The sequence below is a fragment of the Rhodnius prolixus genome, unplaced genomic scaffold (genome assembly GCF_049639745.1).
Source record: "Rhodnius prolixus isolate KJV_2025 unplaced genomic scaffold, Rpr scaffold_2, whole genome shotgun sequence".
Taxonomy (NCBI): domain Eukaryota; kingdom Metazoa; phylum Arthropoda; class Insecta; order Hemiptera; family Reduviidae; genus Rhodnius; species Rhodnius prolixus.
Window position 1 is genome coordinate 24,750,000 of NW_027411592.1, and position 24,153 is coordinate 24,774,152.

The 24,153-nt window shown below is 31.9% G+C and overlaps 2 protein-coding genes across 2 annotated transcripts in view; one reads left to right on the plus strand and one right to left on the minus strand.

Annotated features, from left to right (window-relative positions):
* Neurl4 (neuralized E3 ubiquitin protein ligase 4) overlaps positions 1–16,896 on the minus strand; it is a 39,952-nt gene extending 23,056 nt beyond the window's left edge. Inside the window, exons 1-13 of the mRNA XM_074121026.1 lie at positions 16,598–16,896; positions 16,425–16,526; positions 12,278–12,391; positions 11,100–11,229; positions 10,065–10,243; positions 9,229–9,339; positions 8,257–8,457; positions 7,936–8,076; positions 6,176–6,269; positions 5,406–5,505; positions 2,443–2,619; positions 2,253–2,343; positions 346–617 (exon numbers count right to left, since the gene is read on the minus strand). Of these exons, the coding sequence (XP_073977127.1) occupies positions 346–617; positions 2,253–2,343; positions 2,443–2,619; positions 5,406–5,505; positions 6,176–6,269; positions 7,936–8,076; positions 8,257–8,457; positions 9,229–9,339; positions 10,065–10,243; positions 11,100–11,229; positions 12,278–12,391; positions 16,425–16,526; positions 16,598–16,747 (1,862 nt within the window). The 5' untranslated portion in view covers positions 16,748–16,896. The remainder of the gene's footprint in view (positions 1–345; positions 618–2,252; positions 2,344–2,442; positions 2,620–5,405; positions 5,506–6,175; positions 6,270–7,935; positions 8,077–8,256; positions 8,458–9,228; positions 9,340–10,064; positions 10,244–11,099; positions 11,230–12,277; positions 12,392–16,424; positions 16,527–16,597) is intronic.
* Positions 16,897–16,934: 38 nt separating this feature from the next.
* On the plus strand, positions 16,935–23,053 carry Ns3 (nucleostemin 3). Its single transcript, XM_074121072.1, has 12 exons — positions 16,935–17,154; positions 17,229–17,351; positions 17,546–17,667; positions 17,787–17,960; positions 18,123–18,399; positions 18,770–18,836; positions 18,965–19,194; positions 19,399–19,585; positions 20,781–20,861; positions 20,936–21,132; positions 21,526–21,629; positions 22,816–23,053. Exons 1-12 carry the CDS (start codon positions 17,071–17,073, stop codon positions 22,934–22,936), a joined length of 1,767 nt encoding a protein of 588 aa, XP_073977173.1. The 5' UTR covers positions 16,935–17,070; the 3' UTR covers positions 22,937–23,053.
* Positions 23,054–24,153: the final 1,100 nt, after the last annotated feature.

A 24,153-nucleotide genomic window follows, 5' to 3' on the forward strand; every position in this document is an offset into this window, starting at 1 on the left:
AGATTAGCTCACTTAATTACTTAAAATTACTTAATTCACGATTAGCTCAGAGGTTAGTGCGGAGTTAGAGGGTCCCTATTTAGCTGCCGGCCATTAGATTTTCTCTTCCTATGAGCTAGCTACTACAGACTAGGCGGTGATGGACAGAGTTGTCTTATCGGAAAAACTGTCCCGTGGCCGGCAGTGCACTCACTGAAAAAAGATTCGGGTGCGAATGACTTCTGATGTTGACGCGTCTTAAATTTCAAAAAAATCTTGATTTCCTAGTGCTTAACAAAGAGATGAAATAAAAATAAGAGTTTCAATTATAAAATCTTAGAATTATCTACATATTCTGTAACTTACGAATTAGATATTTGATGTTGTGAAGACTGATTACCATCTAAACTGCAAGTGGAACCGACCATTCCTGGTAATGATCTAATTAATGTTGGGCTTACTGGAGAGCAGGAAGGACAATGACTAACTATAGTAGCTTGCGTCGCTTGGCCATAGAGATCAATGACAGCATGCAGTTTAGGGGGCAAGCCAGTTCCCGCTTCTCCTTGGTCCTCACCGTTGACTAGGAAGTGAAGAGAACCACCACGGCGAATCACAACTCCAACTCGATCTCCAGCCTATTATTAAGTTAAGGGTATAAAATTTTAAAAATAAATGTCTTTCAGTTAAAGATTTTCTATCAGTCTATATTTTCTTCACAATAAAATTACCTAATTCTGTCATTTTAAGGAAAAATGAATATACTAAACTCAACTGTGATTACGTTTCGTATGTATTAGGATATTCATGCGAAAACGAACGATATCATGAAGTGATCAATATTTGTTAAAAATATATATTCACTTCAATAAAAATAGGTACATCATTAAAGGCAATTAATGAAATATAGGATTTATGTGTAAAAAAGATTTTACGGTTACTCCATTGCTTTCTTAATCAAACATTAATACCTCACTCAAATTAATACCATGCACTGCATTCATGACATTTAACACTAATCAGTCAAACCTAAACCTAAAGTCTGAATTTCATATAACCTGCATCAACATTGAAGAAGATGGTTCCTCCTAAATAAATTGACAATAGGGGCATTAAAAGCCTACACTGCTATCAATAAGTTGTTTTTTCAGGCCTTACACAATATGGTTAATAGAAAAATAAAATGAAAAATTGGAAGCATAAGTATCAAATAATTAAATAGCCTCTTTCCCAGCACAGCCTAAGTTGTGAGTGGGAAGGGATTACCTATGCAGTTAGCGCAGATCCCGGGTTCGAACCCAGCTACTGGTCCTTAGGGGCTTCTTACAGCCCTCTGTCCAGTGATGGACAGTGTTATCAGTAACGAGAGAACACTGCCCAGTGGCCGGCAGTGTATTGAAAAAAGCTCCGGGCGCCAATAACCTTGCTACAATTATATAAGGCGGTAAATTTTTGGATAAACACATTCACCAAGAATAAACGATAACTCGAAAATGGTCAACTCCAGCTGGAGATTCTGTACAAGTATCTGTTGCAGAGCAACTTTGTAGGTAGGTCTTTTAACAGAAGTTTTATTTTACACATTAGGTTTTTGTAAAGATGTAACGTGAACAGTTACATTAACACGCTAGAGGAGAATCTACCACAGGCCACTGCTTTCTGAGCTCACTTTCAGAGGGCCAAAAAGAAGCGGAAGAATTATTTTAACCTAAAAATCGGACAAGTGTGGACTCTACCGAAGCAGTTCTTCATTGGAGCGATTGTTAGATCTGGAATGAATTAAATTTGAATTTATTTACTTTCGTCAGATTAAATCACACATTTGGACATGCAAGAAATGTGCGCTATATGATCCCAAAAAGTTCACGACTTAACAGAAGGCCAGTCGAAAGATGTGTGTCTACTTCTGTGCACCTTCTTGAAGAGCAGCTTCAGAATTCTTCTGTTACGTTAGTAGTGTGTTCACGTTTGAACACTAAAATCGTGTTCCGCAATAAAGTATGAATGAGGAAATAAAAAAACAAAATCTATTTTTTTATTTTTTCTTCATTCAGTCAATGATTCCTCACTACAGATCAGGCCTTCTAATAAAACTTGGTTTGGAAAAGATTGCTCTAAACAGCGTATGAAAGTAATTGCTCTGAATAGCTTGCTACTAATTCATTGTTGGAAATATTGTGCAGAAAATGTACATACAACTTCAGCATTTACAATATTTTCATCATATTAGCAAGCTTTATTAGTCAACAAGCTTAATTATGTTTAAGAATTACCTGAAGTTTATCTAAATTTTGTCCATAATCGTCAATGACTGATGTACCATTGTGCATTACACCATTGCCCGTCATTATCCAAGTCCCTGATCTACAAGTTATCAAACAAATAAATATAACACTTTATTTTTACAAATAGTTGAAGCTAATTTATAAAAGAAATTATATGATACCTGAATAGGTGACCAACCTGACATTAGTCATCGTAGAAGGGTACTCTAGATCTGTGGGAGAATGCGTAGTAACTCCAATTTCAATAGAACCTGCCCATTTAGTAACCATTTTGTCTATGCGTACTTCAAAAACTTCATTTATCTTCAAAGGTCTATTGGTTAAAACTACTGCATTGTTGAAGTCATCTAAGGCACTAAATTTTTAGTTTAACACTAGTTTCTTAATTAGGTAAATCATAATCCTAATTTCAAATAATAGTATCATATAAAAAAATATTTACGTCTCTTTATCTTTAAGATTTCCTTTAAAAGATACCACAAAAGTAACAAAAAAGGTAAGTAAAGTTTTATCAGACAATGGCCAGAAAAGCTGAGAACATTTTAAAGAATAGTTCCACAATAGTATAATAGTAGTTCCAAATAGCTCCACAATTAATTATATATAATTAATAATCATAAAAACTACGCTGATTTGTTGTAGTGGCCTTGAAAGTAGGCTTGTAAGTCTGAGGAGGTGCCGCGGTATGAAACAAGCAAGTAGCTACCTAAAATGTTTTTCTTACAAAAATGACAATGGTAAAGTATGTACTTTAGCCACTGACAATTTGGTGGGTGGATGTTAAGCTTTTTTGAAATTACTCTCTAATTTCTGTTACTCTTCATAAAAGAAGGTATTGTAACTGTGCAATTTTCGATTTTGATTCTTTCAAAAAATTAGAAAACTGGAAATATCTGTTTCGGTATCCTTAATTCGAAAAAATATTTTTCTGAATACGGGCTTGTGTGTAAGAGAGTCTGCCTGTCGGAAATGGGGCCAGCCCAACCAATTACGAAAAATCGAAAAAACTTATAATTTTATATTTGGATTAGAAACACTCTCACATCAGACTACAACAACTTTTTGAACAAAAAATTAATCAGAATGGACACAAACTGAAACGTTTTTTTGTTTTGTTTATGGTTTTTTTTGGAAACAGATCCAAAGTTTTCCCATTAAAAATTCAAATAAGGGTATTTATGGGGAAGAGAAGGAGGCTATCTTTTAAGTCCATTCAGTGAAGATTATTGGCTTCCTCTTTTGTGAAATTTTAATATGAATTTATATATGTAAGTAAAATTTAAGTGATTTTATTTTTTTTAAATAAAATCAACATAATTAATGATTTCTTTAAACTTTGTAAGCGCCCCTTTAAACGTTTATTTATTATTACTTTTGAAAACAACAGACTATACAGTTGAAATCATATAATCGATTCAATAAAAAGTAATCAAAAAAAGAGAACCGGTACGGTCACAAGTGATAGGAACAACACAATAAGTTTTCTCTCTCTCTTTTTGTTAATACTTATATTGTGATCTGACATAAGTTTCTAGCCCTTTAGGCACGAAATTCTACTGAATTCTTCAGGACCTTTACCACTTTTTTATTCGCTGGATGTGTATTGGAAAATGAGGAAAGTCAAACATTGTGATGCGTCTGAGACTGTCAGGAAAGCAAGGTGCCTAACGCTAAATAAGTTTTAGAATCTTTAAAACAAAACGCAGATCACACCTAAATTCCCAAGGAAATCTAAATGCACCTCGTCGCCATTGTATTACCTTGAATATTTGAGAAAGTGGACAATTGTGGCTACTATACCTTTTCTAACCGCCTCGTTGCGCCTCGTATGCGAATTCCAAATAATGATGGTAAAAAAGCAAGAAAACATGGATTTCTTGGCTTTGGAATCCTTAATATTGCTGCAGTGGCTTAACATAAATCCCACAGATTTTATGTCTTGTTACAAGTCATCAATGTGCTCTTTTGATTAGAGTCCCTGGTCCATGAGTATTACAAGATCCCTCACTACTTTAGTTCTGTGTAGGAGAGAATCTGTAGAAGTGTTAGAGGACATGTGTGCGTTTTTCTTCGTTGTGGAGGTAATTGCCATTTCTTAATATTTAGGTCCAAGTAGTTCTTTTTTTCACAAACACTCAAGTAATTCGGGCTTTTTTGTAAAATTTGTGCGCTCTCTAAAGGCGTAAAAAATATAGCATCTTCGGAACTGAGTGGCAAATGATTCTTAAAATCCAGAAACTTCAAACTTAGTTCCTTGTGGAACACCAAATGAAATATATACCCCAACTGAAGAAATAGCTTTATCCTATATGACGATTTGTTTCAATATACATTCAAATACATTGAAAACCAAAAGAGAGCATTCACTGCTAGTTTTCTGAGCAGCAATGCCGTGGGGGATATTGTCAAAAATGCTTTGTAATATCAAAGTAATAGTTTCAACCTAAAACCCTCTTCAGATGCCTCAAGAATGCAGTTTATGAATAAAATCAGGTTGGTATCCGTTAAGCGACCCCACTTAGGAATTCGTGCAAATAAAATTCATTTACTGAAGACGGATAAGAAAACATGACTTGCTAAAAGCTTCCTGAAAATACACAATCCCAAGATTGGGAGAAAATTGGCGATTAAGTGTGAGTACCCAATTTTAGACATTGGTGTTAAGTGGGGTTCTTTCTATTTAAAGCTTCAGAAAAGATTGGAATTATTTGACGACAAATATCCTTTCCTATTACAAAATTTTATATATTCATGTCTAATAAATGTAGTTGTATGTAGGCTTTACGTTTATTTCAAGTGTTTGCACAAAATAAAAAAATTAAATTAAAATAAAAATTAAATAAAACGCCTATTTTTTATTATGACTTAAATTAAGGATTTTTCGCTTCTAAAAATCCAGTGCGACCTTAACCTGACAACTAACTTGTACATCTGTAAAACATTTATATCTTTGCAGCTTTTCTATGGTCGTTGCAAAATAAAACTTGTTTATCTTTTCGAAATTAGGCACTTAAGAGCAATCATAAACTCTTGATTTACAATCAGTTAATGAATATTCGGCTGTACTAGTGCGTAAGTTAATCTTGAAAAAAAAAATAACACTTAAAGTGATTCGAAATCCGGAAAAGTAGCAACACTCACTTTGGTCTATGTGCAGTTCGTCCATTATTAATAACAGCAGCGTGTGAACCACAATTAGGATGAAAAACAAGACTATCATCTACTTCATCTTCAGATGTATCTGTACCATAAATACGTTGATTAGGATTTTTTTTTTTAATCAAATTCCTATTGCACATTGATAATCTAAATAAACTTAAAAGAAAATGAACAATTTTCGTCAGATTATTATATCACTAATTTGTTCAAATGTCTATGGAAGAAATTAAACTATTAACACTCTTGAAGTGCTTTGGGGAAATAATCACTAACAAAACATTCAAGGAAGAAGTTTTAGAAAATCTGCATTAATTAAATTAAAAGTTCTAACATTATATTATATTTCATTTGTTTGAAAAGAATCTTAATCGTGGGTGAATATATTAAGGAAAGGATATTACGACGTTCACTCAAACTTCAACTTTTTCAAAGTAACAGATATTTTTTTAGCGAATTCCGATTTTTGCCATAAATCAACTGGAAACGGAATTCAATAAGCAAATTTTTGGCATTTTTTTTTCTATTCTATTCTAAAGGCAAGAACAGAACAAACCAAAAAGTGTAAAAATTATTTAAGCTATTGGAGCAAATTGTAATATTTTTCCTAGTTCTTACGTTAATTTTGCATTTTTGTGTGCAATTCCATTTATTTTCTGGTAAAATAAATAACAATTAAGGGAAATATGAATAAAAATTATCAATGACCCTCACTGTATAAAGAGATTTCCAAATGTTTAAGACTAAGTACAGACCGTTTGCAGTGTTTTGGGCATTCTCTCCAAGAACTGTATTTCGTCTAGTTATTAAATTTTGTTCTTCCCTTTCGTCTCTGTCCACTATAGTAACCTAAAAATAATTTCGAATTTTATTTTTTGTTTTATTAATCTTAATATTTTTTTTACTTATAAATTAATTTTTTTTATAAATTGACTGTTTATTCATAGATGAAAACTAAATTGCTTTCTAACAAACTGTAAACTAGTTTCATCAGTGCTAAAAATTCTGTGTTATTCTCTAATTTGTATAAACTTTCCATTTACGAAAAAAAAATCTAATAATATCTTTATTCAATTTGCTAAATTATTGTAATATTAATATATATTTATTAAAAAAACTTTAGCAACATAGTGATGACAATATTGTGCGGCTAGAAAGCCATTTTCCGCCTTCGAAAAACCACTTTATTGGGCCATCATACGAGGAAAGGTATGGTGGATAATAAGTCAGTATAGTTCAACTGGACGGCCCCATCTTGTATTATGTGTTCTAACTTCTAACCTGGGGCCATTAATGCACCAAACGTTTTGCAATATGACTTGTTAACATGTGTCTCACTAACATGTTGGATAGATAGATATCGCAGGTCACCGTTCACTTTCTAAACATGAACGCCTTTACACTTATTTTGTTATCTGAAATCCCCATCCATATTTAAATCTTTTGTGTGTAGCAGTCACACTCAAACACCGGATGTTACGTCCGAAGTTAGTGCCATTTAAGTGGGAAGTAGCTTAAACAGACCGTATTCCATTAACTATGCATTCTATACAACCTGTGGAAAATCATAACGTATCGCTTCTTTAGAAGCGTAATCCTTGTTCATCTATGCTAAGAATAAAATTTGCATATAAGATAGGTCTTTTAGTTCAGTTTGAAGTGCACTGTTTTCAATACAGAGTTGCGAGGGACATCTCTGCAGAATCGTCCAGGTAGATTACGCCTGCTAAGTCGTGGGAGGAAGTATTTGCTATAGAAAGGTGCTGACAAGATTGCAATATTTGATAGAAATTTATACAATTTAATATAACTATTCATTTGCAATTATTGAATTTTCTATTCATTTCCTAAATTGTCAAAATGGGAAAAGTGAAATGACTTTATGGAAACACTTCATAAAGGTAAGGTGTTAGACCTTATCCTTAAAGGTAGGTAGGAGAGAAATTATCTAGTGATAACTTATCCTATGGGTTTTACAGGTGGGACTTCGGAGAGCTATCACATTAAAAATGGACACCACTATAAAAATCCAAAGGAAATCTGCATGTTAGGTATTTAAATATCTAGCAGAAATTTATCTGGAAAAAATGATTATTATTTCATCAAATATGTTTTTCGCTTTGTGAAAGAGAGGAGCTCTTCTGAATTTAGATTTCATGAATTTTGGTTTAGTAATCACAATAAGCATCTTTGAGCATTAAATTAAATGGGAGGCACAAGATCAAAATATTTTCTTGCCTGATACTCAAAAACAAAAAAAGAAACAATGATTAATGAGGAGATATGTTTTTTAATATTTATATGTCTATTTTTTGTTTTTGCTTTGGTTTTTTTTTTTTTTATACAACTCTGTAAAATTACAATATATATTTCGTAAATGATTAAGATTAATTTGAAGAAATAAATATAGTTTTCATCTAAAAGAAAATCTGATAACAAAGCAGGAAAGGAATATCTTCAGCTGTAAAAACAAAAAACACTCAGGAAGTACTAAATTCTACAATGAAGTATTCACCTTGACGGTCATTCCATAAAGATCGACGACTGCCCAAACTAACTGTGGCACTCTTGAAGCAGCTACTCCTTGATCTAAGCCATTTATGAAGTAATGAAGGTCAGCGTTTGATTTCCTCATCATTCCTATTCGATCACCGACCTACGATCACAATCAGTTTAATTTATTGAGCAAACTTGTTGTAGTAACCCAATATTACACATGTTAATACTTTATTCAAATATCTTTTCTTTCTTTTTTTTAAATTTCGAAATAATAAAAAGAAATATAATATATTAGAATTTTAAATTACTTAAATACCTCTAGAAGTGAATTACGTACCGTAAGACGATCTAAATTAAACTCCCCATATTCCCGGTTAGTTCCTTTGCCATTGGTTAGAATGCCACAGCCAGACATCATTATTGTACCGCTTCTCATATTAGTCATTGTTGCTGGAAAGTCAACTAAGGCTGGATCATGAGTTGTTACACCAACTTCTATGCTGCCTGACCATTTTTCCACTAACCTATCTATTCTTATCTAAAATTAATACGTTTAAATCAAAATACTCGCATAAAATATGGGATATTTATATAAGGGAAAGATTCAACGAATTTTAAGACTAGTATGTTCTTGTATGATAGATAATTCCAGAAAAACATGGTCAAAAGGAAGATGGGATAAACTTTGGAGCCTTCTGATGCAAAAGAGGAGAGCTCCGAGCTCGAATGGAAGGACACTAATAGTACCATGTTTGGAAACAAAGCTCTCACAGAAAGTATTTCAGAGATTTGCAACAAAGGTCAAAGCCAGAGTTGTATCTAACTACTAACCTCTTTTGTTAAGTTTAAAATTGTCTGCAATTTAGAACTAGAAATGTTTAGGGGAAAGAATGCTTCTCTAACGCATGCAAAGTACAATGAATGTATAGTACACTAAGACCTATAATCTTTAATTAAGGATGATTTTTTCGTCTTAAAACACGCATAAACGAAAATTCAGGAATACTGCTTTTCAGGGAACAGAGTAGTAATATATTTTTCTTGGCGTCAATGAATCAATATAAAACAATCACTATGCATTAATCAAAAACAGTTCTGAAGTCAGCAACAATATCCTACAAATTAAACTTTTGGAAATTTGAAAATATCAATAAATATTATAATCTGTTTATTTCTATTAATAATAACAATAAAACAGAAACTCTGTGCGATCGCAAAATCCCTTACTAGCAATAATGGGAAGTAAAGAATCATGTTCATTCAATTATAAATATAAAGATCATGAATAATTATTTATTTATCTACACACCTCAAAGAGAGTATCCGAAACCAACGGTTTCTTACTCATTACAACCGCATTATTAAACTCATCCAACGGTCTGAGTCGCTCTGCCGACCTGCCGTTGCATGATAATTTCACCTATGAAACAAATTTTTTTTAATATAAAAAAAAAGGTTTATACTAAAGAATTTATAAGTTCACAACTGAATATTATGAGGTTTTGCATCGAAGTAGTAGAAAGAATTATTTAACTGAATGATTTTTGAGATTTCCTTGGTTTAATGATTAGGATAAACCACTTTTCCGGTGTTTTTTTTTTTTTTTAATGTAAGGCGCGTGAACATATGAGGACAGTGGCGCCTGGGCTTTTTTCAGAGTACTGAACAATGTGTGGGGCTTTAGAATGCTTCTTTAAAATAGAATTATTTAAAACTAATACGAGAAGTTAGTAATCTGACTTGTTAAAAGTTCTCCAAGAAATTATATACCTAATTAACAAATCAAAAATTAATGTACTTGAAACATGGTTGGGTCCGCAAGGTGGATAAAAAACGAAATTCGTCAGTAGAAAAATTAATTTAAAAAAAACTACAAGAGAAAAGGTCAATATTTTATAAAACTTTATCTTAAGTGACTAAAGTATGTACATTACATTTCATACCCGTTAAACATAATTACTTCAAACGAATCGTTTATGGGTCTATAGTATCTAGGCTTACATGAAAATAACGAAAAAGCGATCAAATTTCTTGCTATGTCGTAAAAAAAAATATTTAAATTCACAAAAAATGGGAAACTCAAGTCAAGATTTATGAATATGAAACTGTGTCACGAACAATAAAAAAAAAAAAAGTTTTACTAACAAGACTGCCAGTCCTCTCGTGAAAGCGCAACCTTTCCTGCTGTGACAATCCTCCAACACTATCACAGCTTGTCCTGCTTCCAGCAGGTACAACGGAAACATCAGTTTCCACGTTTGTTATAAGGCTGGTAGCATTAGACTGAGATGTCTCACTGCCCTCGCCTCCATATTCCATTGCCACTTAAAGAAAAACAATAGATAAGAACTTTCATTTACATGGATTTATTTCATCCAAGCTATTAACTACCGATTACTAAATTAAATTCAAACTTAACATTTATACTTTTTTGTACTAAGCAAATAAGCCATTTTATGTAGGATTTTTTTCCTTTTTAATCCATTTTACTATAAAAATACTCGGTTGATTGATTATATAATTATATACAAATAAATCAATTAAGAATATGCAATTTAAAGGATCAAACAGAAATCTTAATATTTTATAGACATGAAAATCCCAAGACTGTCACACCTCAATTTGACTATCCATTTTTGGAAAAAGTTAGGAAAAAGGTAGTTACTAGTGTAGAAAATACATTTAATTTACATAAGAAACGAAAAATATTTATTTAATTTTAATCTATGATATTAATTTACTAAGTTACATAGGACTCCACATACGACGGAGATTCTTGCTTAAAGACATCTAAAGGTGAAGTAAAAAACACCAAGCGAAAGGTGTTTGGTAAAGCATACAAAATCTAAAAGCTATTTTACCTTCACAATAAAATATGTATGAACTTAACTACTAGTGAACACACTGCTTAATCCAATACAGGCCTGTATGAAACAGGGGGCCAGAATGAAATAAAACAATAGAGTCATTGGACAAATATCTCAATTTTTCTTTTCCAATGAACCATCAAATTATTTTATTACCAGCTTATTTTTCAATAGACACGATTTTAAATTGAAATTTATTGGTGACTTTACGAATAATGTAGAAGACTGGAAAAATGTAAATGTTTACTAAGTTAAACGAGAAAATAAAAACAGGGTTTTAATATATCCAATATAAAACTGACATATCACTCACAGTTTTTTGGAGGTACTATTGTCACTTGACTCACTTTCCCATAAACGTTAACTACGGCAAATACTGTTTCTGGAATGTTGTCGGCAGCAACCCCCTGTGATTCTCCATTAACATAGAATTCTAGCTCTCCCTAAAAGGAACAAAGAAAATTAAACGAAACTTACAGAATTAAAGTAGTTACTAAAAATGTAAATACCGTGAATCTTATCTCAAATCCATCACTTTTTTACCTAATCAGATGTAGACGCATCTTAATTACATAAAAATAATTCTTCTTTCTTTTGCAGAAAGTTAGGCGCTATGCGGTACCATTAACATGATATCTAAACTGATTTTAAATCCTTTGTTTTAAAATGTAAAAAAAGAAATTAATTAAAGAAATACATTGAAATGATCAATACAAATGTATACAGAACTTAATAGAGCCGACTCTAATCAAACCAGTTTCTGAAGTGATAGTTTTATTTCAACTGTAAAAAATTTGAAAAAGTTATAAACTTATTTTACACACTTTCTCAGCATTCTGGGACTTCACCTGAACTCCTGAATCAAATTTATCAGTTGAAACACTTTCGAGTTTCTGACCGACTCGCAATTGATCGCAACATTTACTATGTGCCCCAATATATCATATCTCTGATTTTTATAATTATGCCACATAAATTATTTCACCTACTACAATTAAGATGTCACCATGATACCAATTTATTTCCAGGCTTTATTATCTCATTTTTTGATGATGAAATATTTTCACCTATAATTTTTTTATTTACTTTAAATCACCGGAGAAGCTATTTCATGTCTGCAGAGAAAGAAGAATATTTTGTTCTTTTCATACAACTAAAGCTTCCAAATTCTTATTCCAATATAAAATTTTTACTTTCTTAATGATTTAGAATTCAAGGGAATTTGAAATCATACGTGAGAATTCGGAAAATTATAATTATTACCTGAGTCACATGAAATACTTAAAAAGCTGATAAATTTGGAAATGCTGAACTAAACCTACCTTTAAAAAAATCTAAGCTGAATCTAGCCCAATCAACAATTTCAATTAAACAGGCTTTCAATAACATTTTAATTCTTTAAAAGTAAAATAGACTTTTGCTGAGGTATATGTTGGTGAATTAATTATTAATAAATTACTTGTTATTAATTAATGCTTATATCTGACTTACACCACTTGTCCTCATTACTCCGATTACTTCTCCTTCTATGATTCTGTCCAAATTCAAAGGATATACTTCCAATAGGGTCCTTCCATCTTTTAATACAGATTTTCCTGAGAGAACCTGCATTATTTTAATTATAAATTTATAATTACTATAAAATCACAATTATGCCCTTACAAAGTAAATCAATAAAATAATTAAGTTTCACACATCCGTAATTCAGGTGAATGTGTTACGCTTTTAAACGTTAAAAAAAATTTACTCCAAGTTTGCTGATTTTCGCATCTTGGATAAATGTCACGAAAAAAGTTAAAGAAATAAATAAATTATATTGATTACCATTCTTTGTCACACAGTGAAACGAATTTAAAACCAATACGTAAACTGCGTCAAATTTACTTCATTCATGACAATTCTTAAAAGTTACTGATTACGGTAGTTTCAATGTGGATCCTTACTCAGGCTGCTTTGGCCTTAAGAGGGAGTACACTTCTATTTATATTTCTACTTAAGAAATTTCATCTCTAGAGAGCATTTCATAACTATAAGGAGAGCAGCATTAGTATCATGTTATATCCTCTATTTACTAATTTGAAAAAATTAGACAAACCAAAATCCAATGCTCTGTAGTTTGGCGCTGGTTATATGAATATGTAGGGTGGTACTTATAAGAATATTATTTAAATCAAATGTACATCACTTGTAAAGGTGACCTGCTATAAGGAGTCATCACCCACCACGAAATAACAAAAAGGGTTTTTAAAAAATCGTTCTGCACGCGCGTATGTCAGAATATAGTCAGCAACCGTAAATGCGGAAAATTCAAATTTCATTTTAGTTTAGGAAAATAAGCTTACGGTTATTTGACGTTTTTGTCTGGGTCTACCACTTTATTGCGAAGAGTTTTTTGAATTTTTTATTTTTTAATTTTAATTTTTTTGCGATCTCTAAGAAATCTTCATATCCATCTCTAACGATTTCCTTTAAACTTCATGTACTCAAGATAATTTATATCCATAATGTCTGACCAAATGTTTTGGTCTGCAAAGCTGTTCAGTATCAATGATTAATGAAAGAAAACAAGATTACTATGATATATTAAATCATGGATTTCACATAGTTAGATTTTACTATCTCGTTGTTTAGAAATTGTAGTTAAGAAATATTCATAATATCCTTTAATAGCATTTAGTACATTTTATCAGGAAAACTCATCAAGTAGGCTGGCATAACTTTTCTCTTAATTAAAGTTGTTCTCATTTTGAAGCATAAAGAAAAATTATTCATAATTAGAACACATTATATAACAAGAGAAGTGGGTCAAGCGGCCTACTGTAACATCTCCCGGGGTTAGCCAGCGCTAATTAATGGTTTTAACTCAATACTCACAAGTAGACTCCAAAGCCGCCTGAAAGGGCATTTTTGCTTCCATTAAGAAATCTCAATCTTTCCACGCCTTCGAGATAGCTGAGAACGGGGAATAATAGCAATAGCTCTTGATACTACAATCAGGCCGCAAAATTATTATTACACCCAGGACCGCAAAAACCCAGGGAACTGAGCCTCTAGTGGCTTTTATCCCATCCCCCAAAAATTAAGAGATCCGCTCGTACTAAATAATCTATTCCTGACTTTCAGCAAGCTAAAATACTGAGAATTAAACAATCACGTTTTTCGCACTCCATCCTCACACTACGTAAAAATGGCTTTGATTTTCCTTTCTACTGCTTCGCCTATAAATCCAACAAGAAGCTTGTTGAGTAATTCTCTATAAAACCATTGGGTTGTCGAGAAGCTCTCCAATTTCCCTCCACCTTTACGTTCTGAAATTGCCAAGACAAGTTCAGGTGAACAGAAAACGCGCTAATCCCCTCCATGGCTAGCTTATCTCCCTTTTTTGTAACCCCTAAATCCTTGAATGTACAGGGATCCAGAATAGCAACTATCCTTCCTTGGGCAAGTTAAACTTGGCGTTTTCTGCATTTTCCAGGTTGGAGTCTCTATTTGGTTCAGCTAATGTTTGTATCTAATTTATCGGATTAGTTTTGATTGTAATGCCGGCAGAGTACCAAATTTAAAGATTTGGCTGAACCCCACAACTCTATTGTGAGTTGGCTTAAGGTAATGCTTTTTAAACTGCCAACTATCATCAGAGAAGATCGTTATCTCCGTTAAATCATTCTGGATCTCCTATGATGCTTCGCAACATTGTATTAGGTCGCAAAATAGATGTAGTTATAGCTAGTGTTTCATTACAATATCTTCGTTAACGTTAAAGCAGAATTTGAAAAAAAAACCCTAACCCGCTAGCATTGGAAGTAGTTTAAAATGTTTTTTTTTTTTTATGGATACACAGTCCTGACCATTAAAGGTTACTATGATTATGTCACCCACTTTCGCCTCAATTGCACAGAACAAATTTATTTACCATCAACCCCAGAGTTTAAAATAACTCACTACAGGTAGGGAATTAGTGCGTTAGACCTCGGTCAAGTCAAACGCATTCTGAATATGTGAATTATTTAATAAATCTAAAGTAACATAAAATTAGATACTTAAATAGATTTAGATAATAAATGTTGAGGTAGTATTTCCAAAAATTGAATAAAATTTTTTAAAAAATTATATAAAGCATCATCGAAACATAAAAATACTCTAACGTGCTTAATTCTCATACCAACATACTCGGATTTTTTCTTTCATTTTGCTTTAATCTAACGAAAAGATTTGTATGAAAGTCAAGCTTAAAGTCCAAATATTTCGCGACCTGGTAGATAGAGTTCATCGCAAAACTGCTATTGATAGAAATTTTATTTTTTGGCGAGTAAGAAATTAATTTTATTCTATTGTACACACTGCCAAAGCGAAGGAATTCCCTACAGACCTAGGAAAGCGAAAGGTAAGGATACAAGAAGCTGTTGGGCTTAAATATATACGAAATAAGAGACCATGCAGCTGCTAAACCTTAGTTTTTCTCTTCCAAGCAGCTTCTTACAGCTCACTGTCCGGTGATGGACAGTGTTGTTTATAACGAGAGAACACTTCCGGAGGACGACAATGCACTGAAAAACGCTCTGGCGCCAATAACCTCAGATGTTAACGCGCCTTCAATCTATTTTTAAGCGTTGTAGCGCTCTAGTGTAAATGTAATAAGCCAGCTACGCAACCAACTATAACCATTTCACTACGTTAAATAAGATGGATAAAATTTTTCTGAAATTGCGGCAAGATTGTTAATGCTGGATGCTAAACACTACTCAAAAGAATTGTAACCATCACCTCTCTTTCTTCCCCCAGGACCAATACAATTACAATAACAAGGTTAATTTAAAGCAAATTTTATATATTTAAAATAATCTGCATGCAGCTCCACTCTTATCCTTGAATAATAAACACATTCGTGTTTTCAAAATAATTTTTTTGAGCAAAAGAAAAACATTTCTGTCGGTGAAGCAACAATCTAAAGAGATGTTGGATTACTTCAGTGATAGTTCACAGCACAAGCAAGGGTTTACACCCAGCTTGCTGTCTTCAGATTTTTTCTCCCTTTAGCCTCTACAGCTCGTTGATAGGGGATGGGCAGCAATATGCATTAAGGGAACACTAACGAGGGACCAATCGTGCACTGAGAAGGCTTCAGTTGCCATTACCTCAGTGTTGATGCGCCCTAAAATAAAAACTTAAAACTTGAAAAACAAATCACGATAACTCTAATACTTTTATCAAATTATAAAAAAGTTTACTTCTAAAACGATAAGGATAAACGAAACAAACAGGCTTAAAATGCTACATATTTTCTTTATGCTCACTAAATGTGAACCGCAATTTTTAGTAAAACAAGATTGAATATAATTTGGTTATCGTAAAAAGTACCAACTAAACAGCATGGCTTATTTTAACAGTCGTTTAATGATTAATTGGAAATAGCTTTCGTTCAATTCAAATTTATTTCCCTTTTACCATTTAATATTTTTTTCAAGATGTTTGCTGAAAAAGGCATTCAATTATCTGACATTTTGCTTTACTCTTTTATAAATGCAGTGGAATGCTAACTAATTTATATATTGATCCCTAATGTTGTGTGTGCAAATGGCAATGATTACAAATGTTAAGGACGTGCCTAAGATAACTTAAGAAAAAATAAATATATTACCCATGTTCCGTTTCTAAGGTCAGTAGCACTTGAAGGAAAAGTTAAAGTTTGAGGATCACAGGATGTAATTCCAATTTCTAAACTTCCAATCCAAGACTCGATCTGAAAATATTTTAATAATTTACTTCTTTTCTTTAAAGACAAGTTTTTAAAATATAGTAAATAACAGGTACCTTTCTATCTATTCGAATTTGGAAGATTTGTTCATCCGTGAGAGGGTCACTACTAAAAACTAAACCAAAATTGAACTCAGATGCTGTTCTTGTCGCGGTCTTGTTACGATTGGACAATTTGACATGGTCGCCGCATTTCTGATGAAACATGTTTTCACAAATCTAACATTTTTTTATTAAACCCATCTATGGGTTCGGATAAATTATAACAGCTAAATATTCCATCGAGTGTTACTCTTGGAACAAGTACACAAACCTACTGTTTAATTGGAAAGGGGTACAAACTATAGAGGGGTCAGGCAGAGGGAGGCTTTTCTGACAATGGTGATGAAAACAGCTGACAATCGATAATCTCAGTTATAACCCTGTGGAGCCTTACATCAGTGTTCAGCATATAGCAGTTTTACGTGCAGTTAAAATAACCGATCTTTACCATTTGAATAAAAACATCCATGTATTAAGAGAAAGGGAAAATGGGTAAGAAGACAAAAGCTGGATTAGGCAGATCCTTAATTAAGGACAGATTTTCAAAGAAAGGTTTAAGAAGCGATTCCTTGGTAAGATCCTTACAATTCTATCTCAGATTTCTTTAGTTAAAATTCTGCTTTAAAATGCAATTTAATGTTGACAGCTGCACACTGCCGAACTTAATGACGGTTATGATTGGGGAAGATTAAATCTCCAGTCAGTTACTGAAGAAGATTCTTTCCAAGAATTCCTCTCAACAGCAGAACTAGCTGGAACGGAATTTCAGGTTATGACTTTTTATCAACTTGCTAAATAACGAACTACGAAATTCGGCATTTTCGCCTAAAGCTATATTGTTAAAAATATCAGATAACTAAAATTTTTAAAAGCTCATCAAAATATGAGCAAAGTTTTCTTGTTACAGACTATACAGAAACGTGGTATCTCTATAGATTGTTTGATTACTTATCTAAATTTTAGGCTGAAAAATTGAACATAAAATTTGTTAACACTACTACTCATGGACTTCTTTCTAAGAAGGAACAGTTCAAGTATCTAAAAGACAAGGAGGCGAAAAAGGATCTGCTGAAAATTCCGAGAAGGTAATGAGCTTGTGAGAATATTGTTTTAAAAAAACTTCATAAATTATAGGATGGATATGTGAAACTTTTACATATTTATCCATTTTTGTGATCACAAAAGTTACACGATATTTCTATAGACCAAAATGGGATGAGAACACCACAGCTGAAGAGTTGCAGACAGCAGAAAAAGAATCCTTTTTAGAATGGCGTAGAAAATTGGCTTTGTTGCAAGAAGAGGAAAATCTTCTAATGACGCCTTATGAAAAAAATTTGGACTTTTGGCGACAACTCTGGCGTTTAGTGGAAAGAAGGTACAGTAGCTTTTAAGAAAAAGTTTTAAAAACAATTATTACTACAATGAACCCTTGTTCAATTTTGTAATGGTTGTTTTAGGTTCAATTAATTATTGAGTAAATTTTCTTTAAGTATAAACATAATTCTTTACAGTTATCGAAGACTTTATTATTTTTCAGTGATATAGTTGTACAAATATTAGATGGCCGTAATCCTCTATCGTTTTACTCTGAAGATCTAGAAAGATATGTCCTGGAAGTTGATTCGCGCAAGAAAAACCTTCTATTAGTTAATAAATCTGATTTTCTTAGTGAAGCGCAACGCAAGAACTGGGCTAGATATTTTGATTCAATCGGTAAGAAGGCAGTATTCTTTTCCTCAACGCAGGTAATTGAAGAAGCTTTGGATGATACAGAATCAAATGAAGATGAAAGTTTTATAAGCGCAGATGAGGAGGTAACTTATTATTAATCAACGACATCGTATTTTAATCGCTATTCATTGTAATTCTAAATAGTTTGGAAAACTACTTTTGTTTATGTCGAGAAAATTCAGAAAATAAACTTACTCTTCATTTCATTTAAATATATTTTTGTTGCTTCATCGCATTAAAAGTTAATAATTGTGAAAAATAATTTCATTTTATTTTTATATTTACTTTGTGTTAAAAATTTAAGAAAAGGAGGTGCTAGGGTCATATTTATTTTCTGTTCTGTGTAACTTTAAAACTCTGCTTTGATACTAGCATGTTCATGTTTCCTATTATTATTATAACTATTAAACCAGTAGTAATAGTTTGGCCAAGCATAATTTAGTCTCATTGCAGGAAGTGATTGAGGATGAATATTATTCTGCCGAGGAAGAACACTTGGATAATTCCACTTGTGCCAAAGGTACTCTTATTATGATATTTGTAATTGTAAGCCAGTTATATTTCAAACTTACAACTTTAAGAAATTTTCGTTTAAGCTAACATTAAAAAACAAAAACCTAGGTTTCATTTTTCTTTAACTATCTTTAGGTGTAAATAATGCATTTGCAAGAAACCCAAGTAAATTGTTAGATCGAGGAAGCTTAGTTGAAGTCATTGAAAGTTTTTTTAAACCGGAAGATCATAGAGTGTTAGAGGGTATTACTACTATAGGTTTTGTTGGCTATCCTAATGTGGGCAAAAGTTCTACAATTAATGCTTTATTAGCAGAAAAGAAAGTTCCGGTATCAGCAACACCTGGAAAGACCAAACATTTACAAGTAAGTTTTCTTCGTTTTATCGTGAATTATAGTTTTTAATCAGAGTTTACATGGTTTATAATAAGTTAGGTTAAAAGAAAAAAAAACACTCTTTGATTTCATAGGCGCATTCCCGTTACATAATTTTTTTTATTTGCTATACAATTTTACTATTCCTTAAATTATTTTGATAGTGAATTAAAATAATATTTAATGATTTTTTAGACCCTGTATCTAACACCTGAAATTCTAATTTGCGATTGTCCCGGTCTCGTAATGCCATCATTTGTATCTACTAAAGCTGAGATGATACTAAATGGTATTCTTCCTATAGACCAGATGAGGGACCACGTGCCACCTGTAGCCTTGATTGGAACTTTATTTCCTCGTGATAAGTTGGAATCTCAATATGGTTTGTATTATCTAATATGTTGAAAGAAAATAGTGGAAAATTTCACTGTTTTAATTTTTATTTTGTCAACAATAAATTGTTGATATGATAGCGAAATTGAATTGTACTAAAGAAATGATTTCTATTCTCTATTTAATTTATCGTCAAAAGGACAGAAATTCAATTGTAGTTAGTGCTTTACTTCTTGTCCAACTGCGTACCCTCAAATTTTATTCTCCTTGTGTCCTCTTATAGCTCACCAACTGGTGATAAACAGTACTCTTCGAGACAACACTAACTGGTGTCCAGTAATGCTATGAAAGAGGCTCTGAACGCCGATGTCCTTACGACGTTTACTTCTTCAAATTAAAAAAAAAAAAGTAACAAATGGAAGTAATAGTTAATTATGGAGGTTAGAAATTGTTTGCCTAATTAGTACGAAAGGTGTTGTACATAAGGATTTTGGTTTGAATTAGAAATTATATTTATAATTTTCTTGTCACAATCTGAATAAGTTAGTTTTCAAAATAATAATACTAAATTATGTTTAGTTTAATTTGATATCGTTACACATGCGGTGGAGGGAGACTAGTTCCCACAAATGATGTTTCATCTTCATAAAGTTTAGTCGATGCCAACTTATTCAAATCGAATGAGAGAATAGGAAAATCTATTGATATCAAAAACAAAAATATAAAATTAATATATTTCACCATTCATCAGAATTTTGTCATTCATTCATCAGCTCCGTTTACAACTTTTAACCTCGTTGGTTAAAGAAGCTAGCTGAGCAAACGTAGAGAAAGATAGAAACTGTTTGCTCCAAATGATCTAACCAAACTTATTAAATTAACCTCTGATGTTGAAATTCCAAAAGCTATCATTATAGTGAGATCATGCGTGCTAAAACGGATAAAATCAGCTTTTCGGCTGCTATTTCTTTGGGCACTGAGAATTCATCACCCCTTAACAACTCATCAAGCTGGGTTATTTGATCTATTATATTTTTCTTGTCTTCCAAATAAAGAGAATAATTAATTTCGTTCTAATTTGAGTTGGAACTAAGTATCGTATTAAAATAAAAATTAAGTATGTTTGCTATTGAGTTAGTAGTGATACTTAGTTTTGCTCAGTATATTAAAACTGTCTGGTAGGACACTTGTATAAGGGTTTGTGTTTATAATAGATAATCACGCCTTCCAATGTAATTATACAGGAATAATGATATCGAGGCCTTCTGAAGGAGAAGATCCTGATAGACCTCCTACTCATGAAGAAATTCTTAATGCATACGCTTGTAAGTAATTACTAAAATCAATATTTCCACGCTTTTTTTTCATTCAATCTAAAATATTTTTCTTACGTTTTTAGATTCCCGAGGTTTTATGACACAAAATGGCCAACCAGATAATGCTCGTGCGGCACGATACATTTTAAAAGATTTCGTTCAAGGAAAATTGTTGTACTGTGTGGCCCCTCCTGGAGTAGATCAAGATAAATATCATACTTTTAAGACGAGAGAAAAAAAAGCTCCCCAGTTAACTCCTTTGGCAGGAAGGGCTATTAGGGTAACTTATTCTCTGTTGTTCTTTAAGTTTCGCTTGCTTTTTGAGATTAAAAAGTAAAAATAGAAAACTTTATTGAATGAATTTGGATTATTCCAAGAAAATAGGGAAAGGTCTAGCTCAGAGGTATGACTGGATACATGATTTAAGTTTAGACCCTCTGGGTACTCTTAGGTTTTCTCTTAATTGGAGTCTTTTACAGCACGCCTTAATTAAAAAAAAAAAAAAAAAAAGATCTAAAATACCATTGTTTTTTTAGTTAGCAATTGATTTATTATCATATGTGTCTTTAAATACATAGGTATATGCAATAATCTAATTTTTAAAATGTTGTATTTACATTGATATCGAAATTTATTTATGCAACATTTTATTGATTTTTAAAAATAATTTTAGGTAAATAAAGTAGACGTAAGAGAGTTAGATAAAGATTTTTTTAAGAAAGTATCAACAGGGGTGCACAAGCAAGGAATACAAAAATTTGGTCCTTTGAATTCAGAGTAAGTTTGCATTTTCCAACATTAACTATCATAATTTACCATTTTGAATAATATATTCTCGAGAATATTGTACAAGCATATATCTCGATCACTTATCAGCCCTACAGGTGCAAATTATATATTATTATTTAATTTATCACGTATTGACTTTTGTATTTGACTGTTAGTTAGTTTTCTACTGTTTATATTTTTGAACATTTTTTGCCATCTTGTTGGCGGATACATTTAATATGTTTTTGAGAAAGTTGTAAATTCTTTTGATATTTTTGAGAAATTTTCTAAACAGGATTATTTAGAGTAAACTGGCTTTCCTAAGAAAGTTGAAAACGTACGCTTAATGTTTTCTAAATAACAAAAAAAAAAAAAAATCTAATCTGCACTTTTTCAGAAGTTAGTTTTAATTACACAAAAGAGGAGCATTTTATAGTCTACAAATCGTATTTACTAATGAATAATTTAATAAGACTTGAATTGCTAACACTTAATGAGGAAGTCTCTGAACTAAGTTCTAGAGAGCTGCTGTTGATGATTAATGATTTCATAGAGATTCTTATTGTTTGAAAAAATTAAATGATGCGCGTACTCCCGATGTATTATTGAGAAGTTGTCTATTTTCCATTCTTTGAGGTGTTTGGACAGTTTTTCAGCAAATGGTTGCGTATTGGTGATTGTATTTTTTCCGCAAAGCCTCGAACTCTATGAGATGGCCGTCCCAAACCTGTTTTTCTTTCATGTCATTTCATTACTACTAAATTTTAGAAAAATATTCTTTAATTTTTAAAATTTTATTAATTCCATTTTTGAGTATGGAATCCATTTTTGTTAACATCAGACGTGTTTGAATAGGTTAAAGGACATGGTAATTCCTTGAACTTTTTTAAATTATTATTAACTACATTAATATATTGTAATGAGTACTGAACACTTTTATCAGAATGTAGTTCTGCATAATTATTTTCTGATAGGTCTTTTTAAATTGATTCTCTTGTTCAGATAAAAGTACTTAAATATTCATTGCAAGCTATAAATGGATTGACATTATCAATTTATGACTTAATACGAGATTAAGATTTAATACGAATCGTTAATGAGTTACAAACATTAATGTTCTGACTAGATTGTTATACAGATGTTAAATATTCTTCAACGATTATCCATATAATTTGTCGAGCAAATTTCTTTACAGGGACTTGAAAAAGGTCAATACCAGCCAGCAGGGAACTTCTAAACCGTGGAAAGATCATTCACAGAAGCGTAACAAAAAAGAAAAATTGCGAAGAATTTATAGGCATCTTGATGAAGTTTAAAATGTTTGTGTATATACCAGAGTTGTGTAAATATTAATCATTATTTTGATTCAATTTTTCACTTTTGTAAATGAAAAGTAATATACTGAATTAAAAATATAAATTTATTCAATTATAGTCATTGATTGTCCACACTCGACTAATTCCAATACTCAATATTTGTCTAAAATTTTTGGAAGATTTAGTTTATATTAACAGGATTTGTAGACTACAGTTAAAAAGTGAAAAGTTTTGCAGTTATTACTATTATTTTAATCCGCTTTGATAGCTAATCAATAATTGAGTTACGAGATTATATAATAGCTGTAGCAAGGTGTTAGTGACTTTCCCTACTAATATTCAACATCTAGCGTTTCTATCCTTTAATAGTGCATCAGCCCACCATCATGCGGGTCCTGTGCCCTTACATTAGACTGCCAGTTGCTGTCTTCCCAGTTGCGGATATTGACTCCAAACATAATTTTCTGCATCTTCTATTTAAATCTAACGAAGTTTGGACCACCCTACTCACTGTAAATCTTCTAAGGCATGTCTTGTGTGTCCATTCTGGCGACATATTTGGGCTACCTTAGCATTCTTAGTTTAATGGGCGTCACAATATTCCTCTAGTTCCTACTAACGTTTTATTTTTCGGCACTTCCACCTTCCATTCCCAAGAATTGCGCCATAGATCCTTCCAAGAATCTTCAATACAAATTTGAATAAGAGCCTGTTCATCGGAAATCGTAAGAGTTTAAACATCTAAATTACATTAATTTTTTCTTCAAAAACAACTTAGTTAATAGATTTATTAAATGTGAATTTCAAATTACTTTGGCACGCGTGCGCTTTTTCAGAATTATTTGAATTTCTGTCTGAACGCTTTAATTTCTTTGCTCATACCCACAATTTTTACAGAAATTTTGTGTCACCTTGAATCCTGAGATCAGCCTAGTTGGACTGTTCAAGTTTAGAACATGACAATTCTCTAATTGCTTGAATTGATCACTAGCCAACTTGTTTGAAGTTAGTTGGGATTTTATTGGAACAACCGCTCTACTAATGGAGTTAGGTTGAAATCAGTTAGAAACCAATCTTAAATTCAAAGTAATGTACTGAAGAAATAGTGCATTTTGGTGCAGAAATCAGCAAAAAGTAATTAATGAAAGAACTGGTTCTATTTTTGATAAAAATTTGTAAGTATTCTAAGCCTTAGCGCCTAAAGAAGAAGGCACCAT